The following is a 13,011-nucleotide window of genomic DNA, read 5'->3' as shown; positions in this document are numbered from 1 at the left end:
GGGAGTGCGTGGGGTTGCTCAACCTCAGTTATTGCGTCAGGTCACTGTGTGGTTTTCATTCTTCCATTTCCCAGTCCTCTAGTCTGTCCTGTACTTACTCTGGCAACTTGTGCTGATGGTTGCTCTCCGCAGGCACACCTCTATTCCAACCCCATGTCCCTCCTCTGTCTTCTGACTCTTTATTTCTAATATGGCATGGGATGGAACTAGAGAATCTACAGTGTGCCGACAACACAAAGTATCTGTGTGAGAATTAGGGAGCACATCCTGTAAGGGCACACATTTTTCCTTTCATTTGACTACATGGTAAAATTTCTCTGCTGAGTACGTGGCACGGGTGAATTTCAGCCATGGTGAGTCACAGGAAGACAGGTGAAGTTTGAGGGACCTGGGAAGAGAGAGGAACCCTCATGTGGAACTCTGACGGAAGCTTCTGATCAGGTAGAAGACCAGCACAATTAACAACAAATACGGCAAAGGCTGATGGCATAGCGCTAGTGTTCCATTCAATATAAATATCGGACATTAAAATGGCAATGATCCAGCTTAAAGCTGGATGCATAAGACTTTGAGCCAGGCATGGTGGCGCACTATTCCCAGCAATCAGGAGGAAAAGGCAGGAAAATCTCTGAGCTGAAGACCAGCCTGGTCTACATAGACCCTGTCTCAAAAAGCCAGCAAGCCAGCAAACAAACCTCACCAAAGCAATGTGCTGTGCCCGCACTTTGGTATGTCTGTTTTCTGAGCATACTAGTTTCAGTTTCTCCTAACCTTTGTGCTTAAGCCTGTATTAAAATATCTCTGATAAAACCTGCAACTCTACTTCATAAACTGGCTAGCCCTGAGACTGTGTTTTGCCTTAAAGCAACAAGTCCTGTTTTTGGCCTGAGTCGAGGTCCCTGAAACTCTAGGTACTCCTCAGGCTGCTGAGGGTGACAGCGGGGAACGATGTCTCCTTCCCTTGTACTAGAAGAACACAGACAAAGGCCCCTTTCCTCTCTGCCTAGACTTGGGTGCAACGTTACAACGACCTTGCACCTCACACAGTTAAGGTTGAGAGGAAGCTGGAGTTACTTGATGTTCATGCCACTCTAGTGCTACCTATCTTGTTTTTTTGCGGGTTGGCAGTTGGCAGAGATGTCCTAGAGGAGGGACCTGAAGCCTCTCACAAACTGAAAACGAACAGACCAGTTTAGCTTACCTTTGCTATTCAAACGTGGTAGTTCTCAAAATAGGAGTGTCAGGGAGTGTTGTCAGACCGTTCAGCACTCTGACAAAGGAAAGCACAGGGGCCCTTAAGCAAGATTCAGTTTGCTGCGCTGCAGGTCTTCCGTGGTTTCCGTCCTTGTTTCAGGCCTATGGTAAGGCAGAAGCATCACAGAAGGAGGGAATGTTGGAGGGAAAGCTGTTTACCGCGTGGCAGCCAAGAAGCAAGGAGCGATCATGATAGCAAAAGACCAGAGCCTGGATGTGCTGCGTAAGAGCAGGCCCCCCAGGACCCACTTCCTGTGGATGGCCCTGGTACTGTTTGTATTTTGATGCTAATCCGGCTTCTCCAAGATGGGCTTCCTCAGACTAGGAGTGGATCACATACTCAACTGACTTCATGTGAACCTTCTCCCCACTTTAACTGATAAAATAAACGCTAGAGCCTGTGATTGGGCAGCAGAAGGGAAAAGTGGGGCTGGAAGTTTTAGAGAGGGAGAGAGAGGAAGAAGGAGGGGAGACGAGGGATGAAGGAGAGAGAGGAAGACGGAAGAAGAGGAAGTAGAAGGAAGATGGAAAAAGGAAGAAGGAAGGACGTGGCCTGGAGGAACCGCAAGTTGCAAGGGATTTCAGAGATGAGGAGTGGAGTAGTATAGTGGTATCTGCCCAATCCAGGTGCGCAGCTTGTATTCATATTAACTGAGTTTTTTTCCTTGCCCAGGCTTACTGGGGTTGGAGATTTACCATGACACTTCCTCCAAATATACCCCACCTTCCACAGTTGCACTGGTCTACTCAAATAGCCCATTCAAATGGGGAGTTCATGGATGGATTCCACCACCGGCTAGGTCCCAGCCCTCAAGATCAGAGACATACTTGGAGACATTTAGACACATCTCAGTCTAACCAGATCTGCGACCAAGACTCAATCACATGCAGCACTTGTTGGGATCTATCTTCTAGTTTCTGACTCACTAGATTTGAGTTTTGGTTGGAGAGTCTGTATTTCAGACACTTTAAGACATACGTATCATTCTATAGAATACTGAGTAAATGTGTGTGCCTGTGGGGTGGGGATGTGCACGCATGGGCTCATATACGTGTATGGGTGGGCATGCCTCTGTAAACCGGCATGTGGATATCAGAGACAATCTAAGTGTTAATTCTTCAGGATCTGCTCACTTTATTTTGTTTTTATTCTTCCTCGTCTTCCTCTTCTTCCTCTGCCTCTTCCTCCTCCTTCTTGACAGGATTTCTCACTGGCCACAGTGTGACAAGTAGACTAAGCTGGCTGGTTTGTAATCCCTGAGGGTTTGTTTGACTCTTGTTTCCCTGGTGCTGAGATTACAAACATGTGCCATCATGCCTAGCGCTCTCTCGCTCGCTCGCTCTCTCTCGTGCTCTCCCTCTCTCTCTCTCTCTCCTCCACCCCCTCCTTTAATTGAAGATAGATCTATTTTTTCTCACATAATATATCCTGATTATGATTTTCCATCCCTCTCTTCTTCCCAGCTCCCCTTCCCCTCCCCTGCCCTCCCTTTGGGATCCATCTCCTTTCTGTCTCTCACTGGAAAACAAACAGGCTTCTAAGGGATAATGATAAGATAAAATAATAAAATAGAATAAAACACATCAGAATAGTAAAAAAAACAAACAAAGGGAAAAGAGCCCAAGAGAACAAGAAACAGATATGGATGAAGAGAGCCAACTGTCTGCACACTCGGGAATCCCATAAAAACTAAGCTCGAAGCCATAATATACACTCGATGGACCTGTAGTGTTAAAGAGAGAGAAAGTAAATAAAATAGAAGTTAAAAAGAAAATAAAAATTAAGGCTGGGCATGGTGGCACACACCTTTAATCCCAGTTATCTGCTTGGGAGGCAGAAGCAGGTGAATCTTTGTGAGTTTGAAGCCAGTCTGGTCTACATAGTGAATTCCAGGAGAGCCAAAGCTATGTAATGAGACCCTGTCTTGAAAAATTCCAATTAATTAATAAGATAAAAAAATTAAAAAGGGTGAAAAACTCTGACATTGTGAGACAAGAAGCCTCTAAAGATGCCCTTGAGTTCCTTTCCTGTTGGCACCTACTGCTCAGCACACAGTCTACCCTTGGCACCTACTGATCGGCACGCAGTCTACCCTTAGGGCAAGCTTGGTTCCTTGGTGAGTTCCCCTTGGAGGAAACTCTATTTTATTTTATATTTTTAAAAATGTATTTATTTATTTATTTATGTGTATGCGTACACTGTAGCTGTACAGATGGCTGTGAGCCATCATGTGTGTGGCTGCTGGGAATTGAACTCAGGATTACCCCTCTCGCTCCTGCGTAGTACACTGTAACTGTCTTAAGATGCACCAGAAGGGGGAGTCAGATCTCATTACGGGTGGTTGTGAGCCAGCATGCGGTTGCTGGGATTCGAACTCAGGACCTTCGGAAGAGCAGTCAGTGCTCTTACCAGCTGAGCCATCTCACCAGCCTCGAAACTCTATTTTAAATTACAAGTGGCTATCTATTGGAGATAGCTTGTGGGTTAGGGATGGGGCGTGTGCCCATTTCTTTCAGCTCTAGGACTTCATCTGGTACAGAGCAGTGCAGGCTCTATGCATGCTTCTGCAGTCTCTGTGGGTTCGTATGTACATCAACCATGTTGATACAGAGGGCTTTGTTTCCTTCGTTTCCTCCATCCCCTCTGGCTACTAATCTTTTTCTGCGTGTAGTTCTGCAAGTTTCCCTAAGTCCTGGGGGGAGGGATTTGATGGCAACATCCAGTTTAGGCCTGCATGTCAAGGGCTCTCTCTCACTCTGCATAATGTCTGGCCCTGGGTCCTCATATCTGCTCCTCACTGCTGCAGGAAGGAGCTTCATTGAGAAGCATCAAGTTTGTTTACAACTTCTATTAGGACTAGAACAGCAATGAATATAGTTGAGCAAGCGTCTCTGTAGTAGGATGAAGCATCTTTTAAGTTGTGACCAAGAGCAGTGTAGTTGGGTCTTGAGGTGGATTAGTTCCTATCTTCCTGAGGATTTGATTTCCATAGTGGCTGTATAAGTCTGCAGTCCCACCAGGAATGGATAATTGTTTCCCTTGCTCTGAATCCTTGCCAACATGAGCTGTCACTTGTGTTATTATTGATCTTAGACATTCTGATAAGTGTAAAACAAAATCTCAAAATAGTTTTGATTTGCAATTTCCTGGTGACTCAGGATGTTGAACATTTTGAGTGTTTCATAGCCATTTGAATTTTCTCTCTTTAGAATTCTGTTTAAATCTGTAGCCCATTTTAAAAATTGGGTTATTTGGGGGTTTTTTTGTTTTGTTTTTTTTACATTTAGTTTTTTGATTCCTTATATGTTTTGTATACTAGTCTCTACTGGATATGCACTTGTCGGATGAGACTCTGTTCCCATCCTGTAAACTGTCTCTTTGCCCAAATGATGGTTTTCTTTGCCCGGCAGAGCTTTTTAGTTTCATAAGGTCATGTTTACTAATTGCTGCTCTCGGTGTCTTTGTTAATCATGTTCTTTTCAGAAAGCCCCTTTCCAGTGTCATTGAGTTTAAGGTTATTCCTTATTTCCTCTTCTATCAGGTTCACTGTATCTGGTGTTATGCTGAGGTCTTTGATCCATTTGGAGTTGAGTTTTGTGCCCGGTGATAAGTATGGATCTCTTTGGATTCTTCCTCACTCTGCCATTCAGTTTGCACAGCACCATTTGTTGAAGATGCTGTCTTTGTTTTCCAGTGTGTCTGTTGGGCTTTGTAATCAAAACCAAGTGTCCAAAGGTGTTTGGACTTATGCCTGGACTTTACTTTGATTCCGTTGATCAGTGTGTCTATTTTTCTGCTAATACCATGCTGATTTTATTACTATGGGTCTGTAGCACAACTCAGGGATGGGGGTGGGGATGCATCCACCAGTGATTTCAGTTTTCAGAATCTCTCCATTATTTTTTAAAATGTGGGCATTTAGTGCTGTGAGCTTGCCCCTTAGAACTGCCATCATTGTGTCCTATAAGTTTGGGCATGTTGTGTATTCATTTTCATTGAATCATAGAAAGCCTTTAATTTCTTTCTTAAATTGTCTTGACACATTTTTCATTCAGTAGTTAGGTGTTCAGTTTGCATGAGTTTGTGGGCTTTCTGTTGTTGATGATAATCCAGCTTTAATCTGTGGTATTCAGATAGGATGCAGGGTGTTATTTAAATTTTCTTATATCTGCTGAGACGTGTTTTGAAGTATGTGGTTAATTTCACAGAAAGTTCCATAAGGTGCCGGGAAGAAGGTACATTCTTTATGTTTGGGTGAAATGGTCTGTAGATATGTTAGGTCCATTGGTTTACAGTGTCAGTTCAACCCAGAATTTCCTTGTTTATTTTTCTTCTAGATGACCTGTCTATTGGCAAAAGTAGAATATTCAAGTTTCCCAATATCAGTGTGCAAGAATCATGTGATATATGCTGTAGTAGTTTTTCTTCTCTGAACTTACATGTCCTTGTGTTTGCTGCATAGATGTTAAGGATTGCAATGTCCTATGGGAAGATTTTTTCCTTTGATGATTAAGTAGTGTCCTTCCCTATCTCTTCTGATTAGTTTTGATTTTAAATCTACTTCGTCTGATACTAAAATGGCTGCTCTAGCTTGCTTCTTATGCCCATTTGATTGCCCAATCTTTCTCCAGCCTTTTCACTCTGAGGTGATGCCAGTCCTGATGCTAAGGTGTGTTTCTTGGATACAACAGAAGGATGGGTCCTGTTTTTGTTTTTGTTTTTAAAGAATTATTTATTCATTATATGTAAGTACACTGCAGCTATCTTCAGATGCACCAGAAGAGGGCGTCAGATCTCATTACGGATGGTTGTGAGCCACCATGTGGTTGCTGGGAGTTGAACTCAGGACCTCTGGAATAGCAGTCAACATTCTTAACTGCTGAGCCATCTCTCCAGCCCCGGGTCCTGTTTTTTATCCATTCTGTTAGTCTGTGTCTTTTTGTTGGGGAGTTGAGACTACTGATGTTGAGAGATATCAATGAGCAGCGTTTGTTGGTTACTGTTATTTTTCTGTTGTTGTTGTGTGGTGGTGTGTGTTTTCCCTGTTTTGATTTGCTGGTCTTGGATTATTTTTCCATTGAATTATTTGTTTGCTGAGTTTTCCTGGTTTGTCTATAATACCTTTAGATCAGAGTCTTTCTTCTATTGCCTTCTGTGGGGCTGGATTTGTAGATAGATATTACTTAAATTTGGGTCTATTATGGACTGTCTTATTTTCTCCATCTATTGTGATTGAAAGGTTTCCTAAGTATAGTTTTTCTGGTGTGGCATCTGTGGTCTCTTAGAGTCTGTTGCACATCCATCCAGACCCATCTGATTTTAGAGTTTCCATTGGGAAGTCAGATGTTATTCTAATAACATCTAATATTCCCTTCCACCTTTTGTTCCTTCTTTTCCTGTACATTTTAGTGTTCTGCTTATTATGTGCTGGGAGGACTTTGTTTTCTGGTCCACTCTATTTGAAGTTCTGTTTGGTTTTTGTACCTTGATAGGCATCTCCTTCTTCAGGTTAGGGGAATTTTCTTCTGTGATTTTGTTGAAAATACTTTCTGTACCTTTGACCTGGCTTTCTTCTCTTTCCCATATAAACAATAGGTTTTAGGTTTGGTCTTTTCATAGTGTTCCAGATGTCCTAGATGTTTTATACCTGGATACATATACATATACATTATACATACACATACACATACACGCACATACATATGATTTAACATTTTCTTTGCCAGAGGTATCCATTTATTTCTATGGTGTCTTCAATGCCTGAGATTCTGTCTTCCATCCCTTAGTAATCTGTTCGTGAGTCTTGCCTCTGAGGTTCGAGTTCCTAAGTTTCTCACTCTCCGATTTCCCCCAGTTGGGTTTTCTTTATTGATTCTATTTCCACTGTGAGGTCTTGAACTGTTTTACTCATTTCCTTCCACTGTTTGTGCTTTCATAGGTTTCTTTAAAAAATTTACTCATTTCCTGTTTGATGGTCTCCATCATACTCATAATCTATTTCCTGTTTGATGGTCTCCATCATATTCATAGTCTATCTTAAGGCTCTTTTCCTTTGAGCTTCAGCTCTGTTGCAGTCCTCGGGGCCTACTGTGGCTGGGTTGCTGGGCTCTAGTGGAGACTTTATTTCCATGACTGATTGGGTTTTTACGCTGGCACCTAGGCATCTGGGTTCGGGATGATTGTGATTTTAGGTACTGGTCTTGTCTTTTTTTGGGTGGGTTTTTTGTTCCTTGGTTTCTGTTGCTCTCTCTGGTTCTTTAGGAGGGTATGGTATCTGTGTGTTGCTGGGTAGAGCATTCTTTTGGGATCCTGTTAGGTGTGGCCACCAAGGGTTCTGGGTAAAATGTATTTCTAGGTATTAGGAGCTGATGTTTAGGAATGGTGACAGACTGGGTGTGAGGCTAAGGGAATTTATTCATAGGCATGAGGAAAGGAGGGGCTTCCACCAAGATTTTCTTAGTCCCCTGGGAATGGAGGCAGGATGTGAGGAGAAGCTACAACAGGTCGTCTGCTACAGACCTAAGGATGAGACTGGAGGATGAGAGGAAAGAGAGTAGAGATCTGAAGCTTGCTCGCCTATCTGCTTCACCGGCTGGCCTATTTGCCTCTCTGCCAGGCTTGACTGGCAGGTTCCCAGAGCATGAGCTGGGATAACAGCAGAGGTGGTGAGTATGATTAGAGAAGAGGAGCTGCTTGAACTACGGGAGATGGGGGTAGAGATGAGGGGGCGGGGTTGCACCATGTGGCCTGCTGCTGAGTTAGACACAGATTTAAATGGAAGGGAAGAGAGGTAAAGACTTGCAGTCTGGGGCTCCAACTGAGGTCCTCAAGCTTGTAATGCAAGCACTTTACCAAATGGGCTACCAATCCAGCCTCAGAAACTAATTATGTAAAAGTGAAAACCCATTGACAGGAGAAATAGGCCGGTGTAATTAGTGCAGCTTTATGAGGAGCAATGTAAACTAACCCAGGATGGCTTGCAGTAAATTGAAGGTACTGGAGCTAAACAGGCTTTGGCTTTCTCTCTGGTTCTACTAATTAAAGGCTGATGATATCCCATCCCCAAAGTGTCCCTAAACTCTATTAAGCTCCCAGCTGGATCCTGTATACCAAAAAGACCAAAGTACAAACTTTTAAACGTTTTATATGACACTGGGGCTTTCATAAAGAATTGGAAATTTGAAGGAAGGGTTAAGTGTGTTTTAAACCTGGGTTGGAGGAAGAGCAGAAGGTCATGAGCTCCCTTCGAACCGTCCAAGCATTCCTGTCTTCGGGAATGGGGATGCTATGTTCCCAAAGGCACATGCCGTCTCATGATCTGCTTCAGGGGAAGGTTGGGGAATTCTCCCTACAGCAATCATTTCTTCAATTCCTTCAGCTGCTTAAAATATGCCAAAGGGTCACTGACATATACTGTTTGGTGCAGCAGTTCCTGAATACTGTCATAAACGTGCTAGAAGAATACTGCGTTAGCTATTCCTGGTTGTCAGCTAGACTACATCTGGAATGAACAACAATCCAAAATGGAGGACACACCTGTGATCCAGATCTTGAGGCTGGAAGACACAGGCTTCTAACCCAGATCTTGACCTGGAGAGCTTGAGGCATAGTGGCCATGAAAAGCTAAGGCCCAAGCAAGGTAGTATATACCTTTAGTCCCACGAGACTGAGGCAAGCAGATATCTGAGATCAAGGCCAGCCTGGGACAAAGCAAGTCCCAAATCCAGGTGAGGTGGCACACACCTTTAATCTGGGCCACACCTTCTGCTGGAGGCCTACATTAGAACATTGGAAGAAGGAAGACTTAGTTGCCAGCACATCTGTGGGAACCTATTTTGTCATGATTCCAGCGTGTACAGAAGACCAGTGGAGACATCCAGCCTCATGGGACTGAGTAATTACTAGACCCTTGGACTTCCCATTCACAGCTGCCCATTGCTGAGTTAGACAAACTGTAAGTAATTACAATAAGCTCCCTTAATATACAGAAACATTCCATAAATTCCCTGACTGTGGGTCTGCGTTCTGCCCCTCCGCTGAGGTGTGGAAGACGCAGGGGAAATGCAGAGTGCTTGACTGCTGGGCTTCAGGGAAGCAGGGAAACAGACAACACTCAGGGGGTGGACAACAGCCTAGCATGTAGGGAGGCCAAAGCTGGGCTTCCCTGACTCCCTGGAATCCAGGTACCTCTGGAGAACCAGAGGAAAGTGGAACAAAGGTGTGTGTGGGGGGAGGGGCTCGGACCTGCAATGAAGAGCCCTGGACCAGGGGCTCCCAAACTCTTGGACATGGGTCATGGAGAGTTGGGAATGGAGTTGGGGGCCTTTGGACTGAGGATGACAAGCTGTGGGTCAGGGAATGGGAACTCTGGCTTAGCTCATTGGCGATTCTCCTTAGCTTGGCAGTGGTTGTCTGGCCTCGGGCAGGAGGCTTAGATGGCGCCTTGGTAGTTAAAGGCCTTCTCCATGCTCCTCATGCTACTTTTTCTTTTCTTTTTTAAAAGATTTTAAAAATTATTTTATGTATATGAATACACTGTAGCTGTCTTCAGACACACAGAAAAAGGCATTGGATCCCATTACAGATGGTTGTGAGCCATCATGTGGTTGCTGGGAACTGAACTCAAGACCTCTGGAAGAGCAGTCAGTGCTCTTAACCACTGAGCTATCTCTCCAGCTCTCATGGCAGTTCTTGATGAAAGAGACAGTTCTTTCCAAACTGTATTGGTTGTTCATTATGGAAAATGGGTGCATACCACTTTCTCAGGGTGCACCAGAGATTAAATACCTTTTACAGGAATTAATGTCCAGGAAGGGACACTTTATTGACTAAACCTTCAGGGTCTCTAGAAACTTCATTAGCATGAAGAACTGAACTCTGTTCTGGGTTATGTGATCAGACCCACATGGGGAGTGGGGTCACATGTTCGGAGCCAGGAACCTAGCAGGGAGCAGGGAGGTACCTCTCACCTCAGGTGGGTACCTGACTGCCGGTGTCTCAAACCCACTCAACCTTACAAAGTTTCCTAGCACTGTCCACTGTGCCACACCTGACTAATCCAAATACTATAGTGAATTAATGGATAACTGGTACTACAGATTGCAAAGAGCTATGTTCAGTGATCCTGAGACAGGAGGATCTACAAGTACATAGCCTGGAGCTACTATATATCTTGTCTCAAAAGTAAAATGAAAACAAATAAACAATACGATTCCCACCCCAACCCCCCAAAACCCAACCTGTATAAACAGAGAGTATGATTGATCCATGGTATGATTAAGGTGAAGGTTTTAATTGTAGGTGTGTGTGTGTGTGTGTGTGTGTGTGTGTGTGTGTGTGTGGTGTGAAATTCAGAAAGAAGTGGAATGAACATGGCCAGCAGATTGGACATGGGCAGGGCTCTCTACAAGGCAGGGTAGACTAGCAGTAGTTACAGAACAGAGAAAGCATGATGAGAGAATCAGGAGCTGAGGGAGAGTGAGAACACACGAGAGAAGATAGAGCAACCATAGCAGGGTTCTAAGGAGACCAGTAGCTGAGGGGAGGGGAGTCTGAGGTGAGAAGGGCTAGGGTGGGCTTTGAGATGTATAACAGGTATTTGTAGTACAGAGGAAGGAGCAAGGCCAGCATGGGCACCACCGGTAGCTATGTGGTCTCTTCTGCTGGAGGTTTGGGAAATAACTCTTTTGATGGAGGTGTCTTAGGGTTTCACTGCTGTGAAGAGGCACCGTGACCACAGCAACTCTTTTAAAGAAAAACATTTAATTGGGGGTTGGCTTACAGTTTCTGAGGTTTAGTCCATTATCATCACGACAGGAAGGATGGCAGCCTGCAGGCAGACATGGAGAAGCCGAGATTCTACGTCTTGATCTGCAGGCAGCAGATGGAGGCTGCACTATACTGGGTGAGACCTCAAAACCTCAAAACACAGTGAGATAATTCCTCTATCAAGGCCAATCCCAATGGGCTAAGCACTCAAACCCATGAGTCTATGAGGCCATACCTTCAAACCACCACAGAGGGGAACCAGTTTCACAAGTTTGTGTTGAAGGCTGCCTTTTATCTAACTGCCAGAAATCCTTCTATATAGTCCAGGCTGAGCTCATGTCTGGATGTTTGGACTGCCTATTGGAATTTGGGGTTCTGGAGTTTCCTTTGGACCCAACACAACCTACAAACAAAAGTAAGTAAATAATTTTGGAGTAATTACATCATGGAGATCTATGAAAATGTAATATCTCAGTCAGTGTGAGGAATCTCCTCCGAAGAAACAGGACATCCACACACCTAATTAAAAAGTAAGCTAACACCAAGAACACACTGCAGAGGCAGGAAGCCAGTTGCCTATTATCCCCTTGCTCACATGGTGTCATCCTTAATTTAAGCAAATTCAAAGGACTCCTGGCAAGGGTTGGAGCTTCAACTGTGACCTCCTTGGTGAAGTGGGGGTGTGATCTCTGGCTCAGGAAGATTGAGATTCTGTGAAGAAGCTGAACAATGCCACAATGTATAGGAATACAAAGCAGAATGTAGTTGGAAATCTCAGAACTCCAAAGTTTATTTTTAGTGTGGTCATCAATTCACGGCAACTAAGGAAGGCTTTGTGTTCTAGAACTATGAACCTTTAAGGTTGGCATAACCTTCCAGTAACTAGGATTCCACCGCTCCGGAAATGTCATCTTACTGCATCACATTCTGAATCCAAACATTTCTGAGCAGTTGCACACCCACAACCGTGTGACCGTGACCTACTTGGGATCAAGATGCCCAAATGACTTGGATAAAGCCGTCCTTGCCTACCAGTCAGCATGCTGCAAGGAGCAGGGAGATAGCTTCAAAGATTTCACTAAGGTAGTCTAAGCAAGCTGACCTGTCTTCAGGCTGCCACAGCTTTCCTTCCTAAACGCCAATGGGCGGAGCCAACCCTTGGCGGGTGGGGGTGGGGGAATCCAAAGTTTGTCTTCAAGCTCTCGGTGTATTAGGCGTTCATCTTTCTCCTAGTGTTTAAAGCCACTGGTTAAAGTTTTGACTCTCCTACCATTGTTATGTAGAATCTGTCATAGAGAAATGTTTTCTCTTTGCTTGGGGATTACACTTTTTCAAGAAACATTTGGCTTGATCGCCCTGTTAATTTGGAATTAAGCTGGGGGGTGGGGGGAGTGTACGAGAATAAATAACAAATCCAAAGCCAGGCTTTCTCTTCCGAGGATGGGTACGTGGGTGGGCTGGGACTGGCGTGACCCAGGACTCGGGGACCTCAGCCCCGCAGCCCTGCACGGTTCTGTAGCCCTGCAGGGCGCAGGCTCCATCCGGGGAGCGGCGGCCACAGTAGCCCGCGCCTTCCCCGTCGGCGGCGGCGCCGCAGCCTGGCCAGTGCGGGGAGGTGGTCGCAGCTCCGGCCTGCAGGGGGCGCTGGCGCGGGAGGGCCGGGCCGGGGTCCGCGCGCGTGCGGTGGCGCGGCCGAGCGTGGGTGCCAGGGCCGCGGTCCTCAGTGAGAGTGACTCGGCCTGTGACGCGGGCGCGTTCCTTCCTCTTCCTCTTCCTCCGCGGCCCCGCCTTCCTTCCCTCCGCCCATCTCCCGCCGCGGAGGAGCCGCCGCTGCCAGCCGCCAGCCGCCAGCCGCGCCGTCATGTCGGCCCCCGCCGGGTCCCCTCACCCGGCTGCCGGCGCCCGGATGCCGCCCAAGCTCGGCGGAGCAGTCTCCGGCCTGGCGCCGCCGCAGCACAACGGTGAGGCGGGAGGCCCGGGCGCAGCGC

The 13,011-nt window shown here is 45.7% G+C and overlaps 1 protein-coding gene and 1 long non-coding RNA gene across 7 annotated transcripts in view; one reads left to right on the top strand and one right to left on the bottom strand.

The window, feature by feature from the left end:
* Window positions 1–253: 253 nt before the first annotated feature.
* LOC116093785 lies at window positions 254–11,080 on the bottom strand. Its single transcript, XR_004119842.1, has 3 exons — window positions 11,037–11,080; window positions 1,202–1,356; window positions 254–388 (listed from the first exon to the last, which is right to left on the bottom strand). It is a non-coding gene; the product is annotated as an uncharacterized LOC116093785 (long non-coding RNA).
* Window positions 11,081–11,908: 828 nt separating this feature from the next.
* Sec24b (SEC24 homolog B, COPII coat complex component) overlaps window positions 11,909–13,011 on the top strand; it is a 78,311-nt gene continuing 77,208 nt past the window's right edge. For 4 of the 6 annotated variants that reach the window (XM_031375492.1, XM_031375491.1, XM_031375487.1 and 1 more), the window contains exon 1: window positions 12,783–12,984. In XM_031375492.1, coding sequence (XP_031231352.1) covers window positions 12,885–12,984 — 100 coding nt within the window. In that variant the 5' untranslated portion in view covers window positions 12,783–12,884. Of the gene's footprint in view, window positions 12,107–12,782; window positions 12,985–13,011 lie in introns of those variants that run through there. The other 2 variants (XM_031375488.1, XM_031375489.1) reach the window with 2 other exon arrangements.

The sequence above is a fragment of the Mastomys coucha genome, unplaced genomic scaffold (assembly GCF_008632895.1).
Source record: "Mastomys coucha isolate ucsf_1 unplaced genomic scaffold, UCSF_Mcou_1 pScaffold16, whole genome shotgun sequence".
In the NCBI taxonomy this organism is placed as follows: domain Eukaryota; kingdom Metazoa; phylum Chordata; class Mammalia; order Rodentia; family Muridae; genus Mastomys; species Mastomys coucha.
The sequence above is the reverse complement of the archived record's forward strand: the minus strand, read 5'-3'. Positions and strand labels throughout refer to the sequence as shown.